We start from the raw sequence: 14,588 nt of genomic DNA, 5'->3' as shown, positions 1-14,588 counted from the left end.
CATAGAATCAGTCGCATGAGCACTGTGAGACAATCTAGGTGACCCATCCCTTCGCTCCCTCCCTTTTATTGCGATAGCAATTATATGGACAGTCTCGGCTGGATTTTGCCGTCGCCGTCGCTGTCGCCGCCGTCATGCACCATATATGAATATGTGTGTATATATATATCAAGGTCCCAAAGAAAAATAATTTTAAAAAATGCTTCCGAAGCGCGGAATCGAACCAGCGACTCTCGTTCCTCAGCGCGTGGCGCTAACCACTACGCTAGAAAGCAGAGATCCTTCAGGTAGCTAACGGCGAGCGTTATATACACACCCTTTACCGCTGGCAGGACTCAGAGACGGCAGGCGCTTATAAGCGTTTCTTCATTACCAGCGAGATGGCGCGAGGAGCGCGACGGGCGGATTTAAAAGTCGTCGGCGAGCTCGCTCGCAAGGGGAACCTTGCCCTTCCGCTGTCTGCTCGCGCGTTTTTCTCGTGGTGAGGGGAAGAGGGATGTTTCGAGCTCTAACCTGATGTCCGCGCTCATGTTACGGAGCGTACGAAAGTCACTCGAGCTCAGGGACGCCGCTAAACGAACAAACAAAAGATGAGCGCGAACTATCAAGTGTCACAGCTCGACACTTGAAGCACGCTAGTTTCGTACGCTGCTTCGGCCGCCTTTGCAAAAGGAGCGCTGTTCAAACTGAGAGTATCCGTTGGCGAGCCTCACTTCGTATAGCATTAGTTTCTTGCTATCGCATTCATTGCTTCGCCCTTGCGGCGAAACTGTGACTTTGTGTGTGTGTGTGTGTGTGTGTGTGGCGGGGAGCCGTTACAATTTGTGAATGCAACTACATTAAGAATGGTAATAGGGAAAGCCTATTTGTTAAAGGCAACATGGCTCGTACTCATGGTGCAGTTTGTACAATACGTGTTTCGCTAGAAGAGGAGTCGAACTGTCGTGATAGCGAACTTGTCTATTGTAGAAACGGGCAAGTACAGTCGTCGTCAAAAGGTTAGAGATCACCATGTCTGAGAAAGCATTGAATTTCCCAGCAATTTATGACTGCATTCGGTCGAACTGCGCAGTACATGTTCCTACCACGTTTTAGAACAGGCTGGAAATAAAAATTCAAGGCTGTCTGCCGAAGCAGCGGGAATATGCAGCTTTTTCTTGTGTCACGTGGTTCCTATACTTTCGACGCTGACTCTACAATTACGTCGCCGATGCGTCGCCTCCTTTCTAAAGACGCGTTGTCAGACACGTTAAAGCACAGTTTTTGCATTGCATGTTGACGTTGTCTTAGTGTACTGGAGGTCTCGACAGTTCTCTCATACATTCGTTAAGATCTTCTACATGAAGGACTGCTCAAACGCCACTCGCCAACATTCAAAGGTAACACATAATCACACAGAAAATGCTTCTTTATTGTTAATAAACACTGACAGTAGAGAAAGCTAGATTACTGTAGAACCCACTATAGGAAAATTGTGACTTATAAAAAAATGAGAAGACAGAACTCTAGGCTTTTACAACCGGTCGGAGTAAAAAATAATGATGCATCTACCTGAGAAGAGCTGGACATAAAGTAGCAAATTGCTGCACGTATCACGACTAAGACGGTATCGGCGTATTATATGTGGCCAGAACGAGCGTTCGTTCAGAAGTAGTTCAGAGAAAAGAGCATGAAAGGTCACGTGGCGAAGAATAATCAGCACGCGCTCTGCTTATCGATGCATTGCAGTAGTCATGTGCGAAACAGGAAAGATGACGAAACACTTGTGGGGGTTTCACGCCCCAAAACCACGATATGATTATGAGGGACGCCGGTGGAAGGTCCCGGAAATTTCGACCACCTGGCATTTTTAAAGACGATAGTCTTTCTTGGGGAACTTAAACGCAGAAATTTTGGTCTGTCGGTCTTTCTGTATGTCTTTCTGTTTGTCGGCACGTCCCTCGATTCAGCCACTCGGCCAAAGTTGAACCACTTGCCCAAGGGCCAGCCGTCTTGAACTGGTACGGCTGTTCATACTTGTGAACGTTGTCGATCAAAAAGTAAATATCATGCATATCTGAGGTGCAACATCACTACGTAAGTATTAGGTGGCGTGTTCCTTTAATAGAAAATGCATACATACGTAATTTTAAGGACCCTAGTTTCTTAAGCTGCGCTGAAAATGCATAAGAATGGAAGCTTGAGCGATTTCGTATGCGTTCATCTTTGTTGAAACAACGCTCACTAGACGACGACGAAGTAAAAGAAGGCACAGGACAGGCGCTGCCTGTCCTGTGCCTTCTTTTACTTCGTCGTCGTCTAGTGAGCGCTGTTTCAACAAAGCTGAAAATGCGACTGCGCTGAAATTTGCCTTCCTCCGTGCCCTTCGCACGAGCTCATTGTTGTGTTTCGGTTTCGGTTCTGTATTGTACTGTACGAATGCCATGGGTTGGTGTTGAAAAACTTTAGTTTTGAGAAGGCCAAGAAGGTGAAAAAAAATATTTAAAAAATGAAAAAGCAGCGTTGTGGGCGGCCTTCAGGCTGCCGGTTGTGGGCGCCGCTCTGGCGTTCCTGTTTTACCCAGGCGACGTGTAAACAAAAGAGTGTGTGGAGAGTACTCGTTGAGTGCGGACGTTTCTCTGCAAAGGTCTTCGCCTGCTGCTGCGCCGGGACTACCAGCACGCAACACAGCACTCATGTTTCCCGACGTATTGCCAGATGGCGTCCATATCTCACACAGCGCCTCTTCTATCGTCTTTACACGACATTTGCAGCGAAGCACGCAGATACGCGGCCAATTTTTTAACGTGCACCTATATCTAAATACATGGGCCTTAAACATTTTCGCCTCCATGGGAAATGCGGCCTCCATCGAAAATTGTCTAAGGAAGGTCGCGGGATCGAATCCCGCGACCTTCGGTCAGAAGTAGAGCACCGTAACACAGATACGCGTACATAAAATGCACTAAACCATTTCTTCTCTCTTTGTTTGAATGTGTTTCTCCAGCAGATGCTTTTGGGACGTAGCTCCAGAAATGTAGCGTTAACCGTTCATTATTCAAACCACAGACTTATACACGTCAAGCGCGTGCAGGCAGCTCTGCCGATTTGTTCAGCAGCTCACTGGTGGAGGTCGGCACGTGGTCAGACGGGCTCGATGTACTGTAATATAAAAAATTTCACCATCTCCCACTAAAGGGAACCATGTGGGGATGCGAAGGAGCACATGCGTCGACTTAAAGTTCTGCTCTTCACGGGCACCTTGCCCAATGTTAACTCGTCCTTGCATGTGGATCACACCATGAATTCACTGTAGTTGTTGTTGCTGTTACTCGTTCCGAGCTCTTGTTGGAGGACGCCACGCGGGTTCATCGCGCGTCTTCAGAATCTCGTTCCCCGACGCCACACGTGATTGCTGAGAGATGTAAGGGGGAGAGGCCACAGCATCTTACCCAGCCCCTTACACAGGCCCGAACGCGCTAGCGCGTGCCAGCGCGTTCTGACTAGGATACAGCGCGTTGGTTCATCGTGCGTCTGCGGAATCTCGTTCGCCGACGCCATCACATGATTGCTGAGAAAGTGTAAGGGGGAGAGGCCACAGCGTCTTACCCAGCCCTTTATGCAGGCCCGAACGCGCTAGCGCGTGCCAGCGCACGTGCTTTTGTCTGCGTTACGCCAAGCTAGGACAGCATACGGCAGCCCTGGCCCCTAAAGTGCTCTGCACGTATCCTCATCAAGGCGGTCGAAGAACAAGACGAAGAAGACTTCTCCTTGGCGCGAGCACGCGCTCTGCACGTATCATCATCAAGACGGTCGAAGAACAAGACGAAGACTTCGCCTTCGCGCGAGCGTGCGCTCAATATGTTACAGATAGCTATGGTAGGTTTTAGAAAGCGGACGGTCGCCAATGGAACTACGGACAAAGCCCGGCGCAAAAGCTGCTTCGCATCTAAAAATTACTTGCACGTCGGTGGTCGGAGAAGCGATAAAAAACGTGTGATCTCTTCTAGTTAGTGCGAAGCAATTTCTTTGCGATCAAAAAACGCATATTTGGATGTTTTATTTAGTTTTATATCACAATGACATGAAGGAAGGCCTATTTAGAGAGATATGTACAAAATGCACAGCTCTCACAAGAATACCCATTAAAAATAAGAGAAATAAGAACAAAACCTCAGCGCCCACTAAACACGTGAACACAGGTGACAAGCGTAAAAATGGTCACACTATATGGGCGCAAGAGCCAAAAGCCTGATCCATTATATAAAGAGAGCGCAAATAGAACCAATTTTCTCAATTCGTTCGTTCGTTCGTTTGTTCGTTCAAGATGTCATGTTTTGTTTTTCCATAATGATACTCGATGCTTGAATTTAGGAACTTCAATAACATTTGTGGGCAGGTTAGTTGAAGTCAGCACTCTGTCCCGTGTCTTCCTTGTGTTAATCGTTTGGTTTGTGCTGTATTTTACCCATGATCTTAGGAGACATACGTAAGGACCCAGGAGTAACATGTCAGATCTTACATGCAAGCGACTATATACAGGAACGCTTGGAACATCGCATTTATACACTGAACAGGGGTACAACTCAACTACACTAGTAGAATTACGCGCCTGTAATAGTCGACAGGAGGGAAGATAGTGACAAAACTGGAGATAATTGGAGATGAAGCGCACGCCACATCAATGAGGAAGTTAAGAATGAACGAACATGCTGTGATAAGAAGCGGTAGGCAACTCAACGTATAAACCACATGCTTCACAGCATTCAAGTCGACGATCTCGCGGAACCTACCGTCTATAGTGAGATGTGGCGTGGCAAGCGGTTCGGAGAAAACACAGAATGAAGTGAGCATTCTTATGACCTCGCTGCCGGAAATTCATGCGAAACTGTAGATGCTGATCGGATGCAAAGAATCGATTCCTTTTTAAGTGCGAATGCACTTTATAAGCGACCCTGAATCCGCCGTCCCATAGCAACGGCGCGAGGAACGGAGAGGAGCGTCTGTAGCAACGGCGCAGCGACGTCACGCCCCACGTGACTGCGCGCGCTCCGCCCTCCGCTCCGTGGCTGCGCGCGCCCCGCGCATTGCCTGTGGTGATGAAGGCCGGCGGCGAGACGCCGAACGAAAGCGTGCGAAGCGAGCCGAGCACCCCGAAGCCGATCTGGCGCGGGGATGCGCGATGCGTGAGCGAGCGCGGGCCCTCGAATTCGATCGGCCGGACGCGCGCTTCAAGCGAGACTTCCTGGACCGCAGCTTCGGATATAGCTGCGCGGTGTGCGATCGACTGTGGTTCGACAACAACCTGAGCCCCATCTCGGGCGTGCGCAACGCCGCCAACAAGTTGAACGCGTTGCGGGTTCTAGATCATCATCATCAGTAAAAGTGCTTTGCACTTAAAAACGGCCAGACCTCCGTGGGTCGGCTGGCGCGTGCTCTCTCGCTGCCGTCTCCTTCGCTCGGCTCTGCAGTTTAGTCGCGCGCGCCCCCTCATAGCATCACCCCGTGCTTCGCACTTTCTCATACTCCCCTTCGGGGAAATGCGGGTTTTTTATTTAACAGCCGAGCTGTTTATGTCAGCCGTCGGTTGTAATACATGAAGAGGAAACCATCACCATCATGAACCGGTACGCGCTATCTTCGTCCTCTTCTTCCTCTTCTACTTCGCTCCCAGAGCCTGTGCTCCGATTTGTCCGGCGTGGGATCGAATAACTCTGATGGGTGAGAGAGCGAGTACAGAGAGAAAGAGAGAGAAAGAGAAAAAGAAAGAGCAAAATTTCTGGCGAAAAAAAAATTCTTGACGAGGTGGGATCCGAAACCGCATTCTCACGATCCGAAGAAAAGCATCGTAACCACCCGACTATCCAGGTACGCTAGTAGAGCATAGCATAGTCTTGTATAGTATAGTATAACAAGGGGGTGGGAAAGGGAAGTGAGGGTGAGGAGGAGGGAAATGAGGAAGTGAGAGGATAAAGCGCAGCATAGAAAGAAAGAGAGAAAGGGGAAGAAAAACAGAAAGAGAAAGAAAGATAGAAAGGGAGCGAATCAAAGAAAGAAAGAGAAATATATAGACAGCAAGAGAAAGAGATGAGAAAAGACAGAGAAAAATGAAGAGAAACAAAGAAGGCCGCCCTGCTCCGCACCTCCTTCAGGCTTGGCACCACTCATGCGAAGCTGGCTCAATTTTTTTTTATTAGGCATTTACCATCGAAAAGAGTGAGCTGTTTTCATTTATTTGTCTCTACCTCTCCCAGAAACTAAATCACGAAATAGGTTACGGAGGCTGCTCGCCGGTAGCTTACAGCAGTTTGTTTGAATGATGATGAATTTCGTCGTCCTCCTTTGCGATGGTTTATATGATCGTTTCTGTTTGATAGGACTCAATCACTTCGTTTTTAGTGTATATATGTTCCCAATTGCCGAATAATAATTGTCAATGAACGATACTGGTAGGGCGGTGTTCTCGAAGACACGGACAAAACAAGGTATACAAAAAAGTAGAAAAAAAAACAAGCAGTTCTTCTGCATGCATTATTTTCTACGTGTCTTGGAATGCGCAACCCTGACATTAGAGAATTGCAACTCGTGCAAGAAGCAGCGATAGTGTGTAACATCAAGTTGCAAGTCAGCACTCCTGCGATTACTGTTTGCTCTCACCGCTGTAGCACTGGTGGCATTTTTTTTCACAGAAATGCTGATTCCGAACGGCGATGGCAAAAAAAAAAGAAGGCGTGTCGGCAGCACTTGAAGCACAGAGATGAAGCTACCAAACAACGGCGGTGGCAAGGCTTTTAGACCGTCTCGACTTGCGAAATATCGACGCCACTGCAGTAATACCTGTTTAACAAGCAAGGGTGAAGGTACTCTAGGAGGCACGTAAGGGCAGCGCCATCGCAAACTTGTTTCTCAGGTTCAAATACGCAGCAGACACGACCAGTCTGGCTTCGCAGTGGCTTATTGCTAGTGATCTCACGTAAACAGTAAACAAGTGAAGCGCTCAATGCCTGCACGCTCGACATGATAGTTATGTCTTACCCTGTCAAATATAGGCTTACGAATTATCTTTAGACATCCGCGGTTAAACAGAAGGTCAGGGATTGTGCATACCATTTACGGCACACAAAGAGACGCAGAAATGGGGCACATCGTGTTGCCGTATAGGGTCCCTACAAAAATACAAGCAAATATTGTAACTATAGTGCAGCGCTGAAGTCATGGGTTTCGGTGCAGCAGGGTTCGTGATGCCACCTTGGGAGCTTACGGTCAACCAGAGCGCATGACAGGCTATGCAGAACATTCCCTGTGCCGTAATAGCAGCCGCAAGATAGAGAGGGAGCAATAAACGGAACTGCACAGGGGTTAATTACACAAAAACGGGACGCTACGCTGGTGGTTAGGAAATGAAAACAAATTGAACTGAGTAAGTTACGGAAGGAACAATGCGCCAACTAGAGAAGCGCAAGAACTAGGCAAGCGCAAGTGACACGGACAAGCATGTCACTTCTTGTATTCATCTGATTGGCGCTTTATTCCTTCCATAACATGCACTAACTAGCCCAGCAAAAAGTTCAGCTTGAACAGAGTAAAAAAAAAAGCAGAATAAGGACATTTTTGAAATTGTGCGGCTTACCGAAACCCCTTGTGAAGAGGGAAGGTGGGGTGAGAGGACGGGGGGAGGGGTGGCTAACAAGTGCGTATTAGCTACTAATTCACTTACCTTTTATAGGTATTGATGAAGAGCAGGACAGCTGCTTTAGTAAAACTTGCTGCTGGATGAGTTGGTTCATACTTGCAAGGAAAAAGTGGATGCGCACAAACTATAGAAAATCACGCAGAAGGTCCGTGTCTTCTGCGTCCTTGTCTATAGTTTGTGCGCATCCATTTTTTCCTTGCAGCTGCTTTACTATGCCGCATATCTGCAAATTGTGCGCAGTGTCATGTTGATAACAGTCTAAGGCTTCCAAAGATGTTTTTCACCGCAGTTAGGGCCCACAAATACAATCGAATGGGAAGGAAAACATGGCTTTCACGTCCGAGTCGTCTTAGGCAACAAATGCATAAGAAACCATGCGAATTTCCATCTTCTGACTTGGCCGGACACCTCCGTGTGCTTTCAGCCAAATGTATGGTACATCGTCAGAGAAGCTTTCACAATAGTCTTGACAAGGAGCACATGCTTGTTTGGCGTTTCCTCCGGCCGCCCGTCTGACCTTTAAGAGTGGGTACGTGCCTTAACGGAGGATGATCGTAATCATCATCAGCCTCTGGCGCATCAGCAGCGCTCGACATCGGCTGGCTCCTCCTCGGGCGTGAGTAGGTGGAGCCCTGGCGTCGCAGCCGGAGATCCGAATGAGGCGCGCCATGCACCGGCGCCAGAGCCAGGGCACGGTGGTTCGGCCGCCTACGTTGCGCGAGACGGCTGAGCCGCCGCTGCCCGAAGTGGACGAGAACTTCGAGCTGCACCCGAGCCGCTTCGAGGTGTTCCGCTGGCGCCTCAACGAGTTCCTCAACCAGGGGCACATGATGCTGCTCGTGCTCAGGACGCACGTGCATGACTTCAACCCGCACTACGCAGCGGAGTTCGAGCACGCCGTCCTCTACTACTCAATGATCAAGGTGAGTCGCATTTTGTGCAACTCTGCAGCCTTTAGCGCAGCTGGTCGACGCAGAGTTGCCTACGGACAAGGTCAACCTTGAGCTGGCTTCATCATTCTTTAAACTTTTGACGGCAAGTTATCAGCGCCGATGTTAGCGAAGCAGTCTACTCTTTTCTATTAACGGCAAGCCTTTATGAAGTCTGGGGATTACGTCGGATATTTGTCGCGTCGGTGGGGCAGCCATTTGTGACGCCGGACGACCTAGTCAGGTTTAACATGGTCGTCGTCAGGGGGCCATGTAAACCTGACTCGGTCGCCCTCAACCGACCTCAATGGACGACCGTAGGCTTAGGCGGGGACCGAGGCGATGAAATATTACTGGTTTTACCCATGCATTCTGACACCTGACTACTAAACAACGCCACCCATGGTACTGTTAAGCTATCGGTGCCTGTTTTCGGCACCGACAGATGCCGCCTTAAAAGGTGCCAGAACTGAAACTACAATACCACATTGGTGAGTCTGCTGTGGTTGTTCTGACTCCGAGCGTTCTCCGGAGCGTTGTAGACGCACAACAATGCGGCTAACTCGCACAGTTGCGTTGCCTTTACAATCAAAGAATGACGTACTAAACTTTATTTGTTTTCTATTGCATATGGCTTCACTTGTCTTTGCGTAGAAATACAAAGACAACATAATATTTACTAACAGAACTCATAAAGCAATTTATTAGCGCCCGAATGTGACTAAGTTGGTACGTTTTCGTAGTTAAATATAGCCAAATAAAAACACTGACAAGTTAGGACGCAGGAATAGCGCTGCTCCTGTCTCGTTACTTGCCCGTGTATTTATTGCGCGCTTTATTAACTATCGAATTGTAAAGTAATGGTAACCGCGTTGCCACTTTTGATTTATTAAGAAAAGTAAACTTCCACAATTTTGTGGAATTCCCGGATTGGGACATTAGTGAAAAATGGCGTTCAGTTCTGACGCTGCGCGTGGAAGACATACAGAGGTGAACGTAACAGTAACAATTACACATGACGTTTATGGTCTGGTGGGAAGAGGTGAGCTTGCCAACAGCGAAGTGTGGGCGAGTGGCCAAGAAAATTGAAAAGGAAAAAAAAGGACAAATAAATTGTGAATCAGTCATAACGTGAAAACGCGTGACAACGCTAAATAGAGTCGGTAAAACATATTTCGCCTTTATTAACGATAGGCGAACTCAGTGTACCTAAAAGAAATTGAAACAGCACGAGTGAAGAAACGAGGACAGCAAGAGGAGTGCCATGTTGGTTCCCTGTAACTTGTACCGTAAATATTATACGTTATTTTTATTGCTGATCGGTTTTCACGTTACTGCTATTTTCAAGCATAAATTAACGAGTCATTCACTCAGGCGTTGTTTCATCTCACTTCTACTCGCGGAAGCAAACTTTGCCGTCATTATTATTTTTTTTTTTCATTTTGTCCTTTTGAAACGGTTTCTATAGCGCGGAAGAGCGTTAAAAGAGTAGAACGAGCAATCACTTCTCTATTGAAGCGAGAGCAATGATTGAACAATAGTTGCCGATAAACGGAAATTATAGTAAATACAAACCAACTTATGGGACTCTGCGTGCACGGGCGAAATAAATATAAACAAAGCAAGCATTCCTATATTGACAGCAGTCTTTGAGGAAAGTTGTTGTGGTTGTGGAACGACGACTGGGACTTCCAAATACAAAGCGCGGTGCAGAACAATTACCAGATTACGTCACTCTCGAAATCGGGCCTCCGCCTGACAGAAATTGTGTTTTTTTTTCTTTTTCTTGGAATCATTCACCGCGAGTCCACGTACTTAATGTGGACACGCGTACTTGTTTATATTTTTTCGCTTTTGACCCTGTGTTTGAGCGGGTGATGCTTTTGCATGTTAAACCGCACGGAGCAAGCCGCGCGTGAGCGCATCAGAACATTCTCAAATAGCTTCGGTTGTTCTATTCAGGTTGCCTTGACTACGCGAGTAATGGAGTTCATACGGTTCGGAACGTGCGTACGTGAACATTGGAGACCGTACTGGAATTAACCGCGACTCATGTATAACAAGACAGAGCGTTAAATTTGCGGATCAAGTTTTCGACGACCGACGATAGCTCTCGCCATCACTCTACTGCGGGTGCTACTTCCTTTGGCGCGCATAAATACGGTCAACAAGTTGTTCAATCTTTAGCTTACGCTCCGGGTGCTGAGTCTCACACGGTCACCACAGCGTGACGTATATTAACAAAATGGCGTTAAATAAATGCGGGCAGCCCTGCTTTATTCGCGCTCAGCGGCAGATCACTGTGCTATGTAAGTTGCCGTGGCATTCAGTGAATACAGTAAAACCTCGGTGATACGATCACGGCTTGTACGAATTTCGGGGTGGTACGAATTTTTCTGTGGTCCCGGCCAAGGCCCATTAGCCTGCAATGTATTGGAGTACGGTTGTTGCGAACAGATTTGCACCCCGCGACGCTTGATACGAACGTACGCTAGTGCACAGGTACGAACAGGTGCTGCCCACGCTGTCGCGGAAGACCCGGCAATCACGCGCGGGCATACGCGCTGCGCGACTATCAACGGTGCGCCGTTGCCTCCGAGATATAGTGCGCGCGTATCTTGGAGGCCTTTAGGCGCCTTCTAGTTTAGATTACAGATGACGTTGACGTCGCGCTTTTTTTTTTCCGACGCGTTGACGCGTGCTCCTGTGCTCGAGGCAGCAGCGTCATTGTACTGTGTTAACACGTGCCTGCCACGTCGATGCAAGCCGTGTCCCCACAATCAGACGTTCTATGAAACAATACTGAAACTTGGGCTGCGGGTCCGTCATGAAGTCCCATTAAAGGTGGACGAAGACCGCAAGAGACGAAGCGGACGGTCTTGGCGAAGGAGCTTATAGCCTCTATCTATCGTGCCCAAAGCGCTTCTTAAGTCACTTTCGCCGCAGTATTCTGGTGTCATGCAAAAAAGCGTAGTAAGATTAGGAAGGGGCTACTAGCGGTCACGGGGCACAATACATCTGGTTCATTAATTACACACGCGCGCATTCACCGTATATTTACGAGTGCAAGTATAAATTGCTGACGTCTAAAAACTTTACTGGCAATCATTCAGAGCTGTTCATAAGGTCGCTGCGGCCCTGAGAAACACTAAATCAAAACGTATGCCAACTTTCTTTTCTCGCATACAAATTTTCCATGTTTTCTGGTGATACGAATTTCGGATGGTACGAATATTTTTGGTAACCCCGCGAGATTCGTATCACCGAGGTTTTACTGTACGCACAATTCCAGGCTGCCATTTTCTCGTCCCTGAGTGCGCGTACACGCGTCCCAAGCCTTGTTACTACGATATCATCAGTTCGAACGAAGCGAGAAGCTTGCTGACCTTCCTAACCATACAGAAAAAAAAACCTCATAGGAAGAAATCCCCATAAGTACGACAAGGGCGATATCTGAAACCGCCTTCACAAAATGATAACGTAATATAATAAGTGACCGAAAATCGTCGAACGTGGAATGTTTTACAGAATAAACATTTCGACAAGAGTACTTATTTTCTTCACGGCAAGTCCCCGAAAGTCCCACTGTCAAAACGTTGGCTCCAGCGACATTCAGTATCTGACGATTTGTAATCGCTTCAACCCTCTATCTTTGCTTGAACTCCTGTGTTGTTCGTGATATGTTAAGGTTATACGCTTAGTAAATCCTCTGGATTTTACCGTTTCGCAAGACATATCAGTGTTCATAATGTGCGTGGCTTATATAAGTCAGCAAATAAGATCACAAGGCGGGAAGTCAGTCGACAAGGCGTCTACAGAGAATCTGCAGAATGTGAGAACGAATTTTTCCTTAAGCAAGAGCCTGTATATCCGAGGTAGACACTACGAAATCCGCAGCTGCATAAGTATATTAAGCGGCAGTGTGGCGTAAACACTAATATGAACAACACCGGACAAGTTTCGCATGTTCAATTCAATTCAATGCTTTATTTTTCTTTCATTCAACAATGAAAGCAAGGAGCAGCCACAAAATGCTACTGCGGTGAGAAGCTTGACTAGGTGACTGGCCCCTTAGAACGGCAGCAACGGACAGTACGTAGGACGTATGCCTCACCAAAGAGAACACACACACACAAAACAAAGCGCGGGACACAAGATAAAAATGTTACATGGTGGTAAATTCTTCAAAGGTGGATTAAAAATAGAAGCCTTCATGCTAAACAGTTTTAGGAAGATGAAACAAATCTATAACAAAAGGAATGACACAACGGTAAACATAAGACAGGATGAACAACTCGATTCGCAGATCGAGCTGGACGACTACTTTGACACCGTGGTGCACTACAGCATGAAGGCGTTCAACCAGCGCGACATCAAGTGGTGGCCGGACACGCTGTTCAAGCGCGTCGCCATCGTGATCTTCGCCGTGCTCGACAAGGTGGAGGTGCAGACGCTCGACTACTACGTCAACAAGGACAACCTGAAAGAACTCTTCCGGCACCTGCAGTGGGAGAACTACCTGTTCAACTGGAAGATCGCACTCGACCCGTCGCCCTCGCCGAGCACCACATTTGTCCCGTAGCGAGACCGAGAAGAGCACGTGTCCTTTCGGCAGAGCATTGAGAGTAAAGAGCGAGACCGATCTCCGATATAGCGTAATTGACCATTCGCCGTAGCTCAGAATAGGGTCAGTAAGCGATGCACCAAGCACGTGCGAACACCCCCTTTCGTCTTAATATGAAAGTGTTTTATGCCGGGCTCCACGAAGAATTCACTGACATCATATCGGTCACGGAATTGACGTCAGTAAATTGGTGTGTAGAATGAAAGGCGCACTATGGAGAGCCCTACATACTCTACATGGGAGAGCCGCATGTAACTGTCCCCACCAAAAGCACCAGAATGCAAAATGGTGTTCAGAAAAACACGATGAACGATTCAGAGCACTGTGTCGTACTCTACTATGGGAGAGCTGTATGGAGCTCTTCAAGACCTGTCAGGTTAACGACTTTGTGCTTAAAATAATTTATTAACGACTTAGGGCACTATATGCACCGTAATGTTTAGAATCAAATGTCAACAATTTAGGGTACTGTGCGTACCCTACTACGGAACGCAACTTTCCCCTCTATGCTTTTTCAGTAGTTGTTCGAGAGGGTAGCTGAGACAAATTATTCACGCACGACATCTTCAAGATTAGTCTATGCATCCCTCAAAACTGAGACAGCCACATGGGCCCATTTCTTTAACAAATTGCTTCTAACTATTGCTTGGTTTGAAAGCTATCAAAATAATTCAGGAGTACATAGATGGAAGCATATGACTTCTATCTGACACTCCGTTATGCTCCAAGCTTTAAGAAAATAAGAATACTATTTACTTATAAATTTTGGCAAACTACGCGCTTAGAATGCTTCAGGATACGAGATCTCCGATCTAGACATAACAAATGCGTGCTTAGCCAAAGCACGGCCGCCTGGATCGGGGCGCGCGGCGGTGTTGCTCCGACCGTCCCATTCGGACGGAGGAGGCGTAATTGCAGAAAGGGGCGTGACCGCTCCTTTTGCCGCACCGCGGCGCGCGCCTACTGCCCCTCCGTTTCTTTGCTATCTATGCAGGAAGCTTTGCGGCGCCTCGAATATATCGCTGTGTAGTAACCGCTGTTTAGCATAGCACCTCCCCCACCCTCACAAAAACGCACATAAAAGGATGGACGGCGGCTATCGCTATATTCTTTATTTTTGTGTGTGTGCGCGCCAGTAGCTGTCGTGATGATGGTGCCCGAAGTGAAAACAACCGTGAGCCACTTTTCAAGAATATTGTTTTGGTGTTGTGCAACATATCAGTACAAAAGTATACATGAGAGGGAAAGCACGAGATTTATTAAAGACTCCTTTTTTTCTGAGTGCTTCCAGAATATGGGAAACGATCCGACGGTTGGTTCCGCTGCTCAAAGGAGGTTGGCAGATTTCTCTTGGAGCTTTACC

At 47.5% G+C, this 14,588-nt stretch overlaps 1 protein-coding gene across 1 annotated transcript; it reads left to right on the top strand.

Annotated features, from left to right (window-relative positions):
• Positions 1–8,312: 8,312 nt before the first annotated feature.
• Positions 8,313–13,186, top strand: LOC119385082 (uncharacterized). The gene is made up of 2 exons (XM_037652631.2): positions 8,313–8,595; positions 12,908–13,186. The coding sequence occupies exons 1-2, from the start codon at positions 8,329–8,331 to the stop codon at positions 13,181–13,183; spliced, it is 543 nt and encodes a 180-aa protein (XP_037508559.1). The 5' UTR covers positions 8,313–8,328; the 3' UTR covers positions 13,184–13,186.
• Positions 13,187–14,588: the final 1,402 nt, after the last annotated feature.

The sequence above is a fragment of the Rhipicephalus sanguineus genome, chromosome 3 (genome assembly GCF_013339695.2).
Source record: "Rhipicephalus sanguineus isolate Rsan-2018 chromosome 3, BIME_Rsan_1.4, whole genome shotgun sequence".
Taxonomy (NCBI): domain Eukaryota; kingdom Metazoa; phylum Arthropoda; class Arachnida; order Ixodida; family Ixodidae; genus Rhipicephalus; species Rhipicephalus sanguineus.
Note: the sequence above shows the minus strand (reverse complement) of the source record. Positions and strands in the feature narration are given on the sequence as shown.

Bases quoted from the DNA above. Each gene is read 5' to 3' on its own strand.
- LOC119385082 (XM_037652631.2), top strand. From the start codon at position 8,329: ATGAGGCGCGCCATGCACCGGCGCCAGAGCCAGGGCACGGTGGTTCGG. The intron at 8,596-12,907 runs GTGAGTCGCATT...CTCGATTCGCAG, and splicing joins TCTACTACTCAATGATCAAG to ATCGAGCTGGACGACTACTT.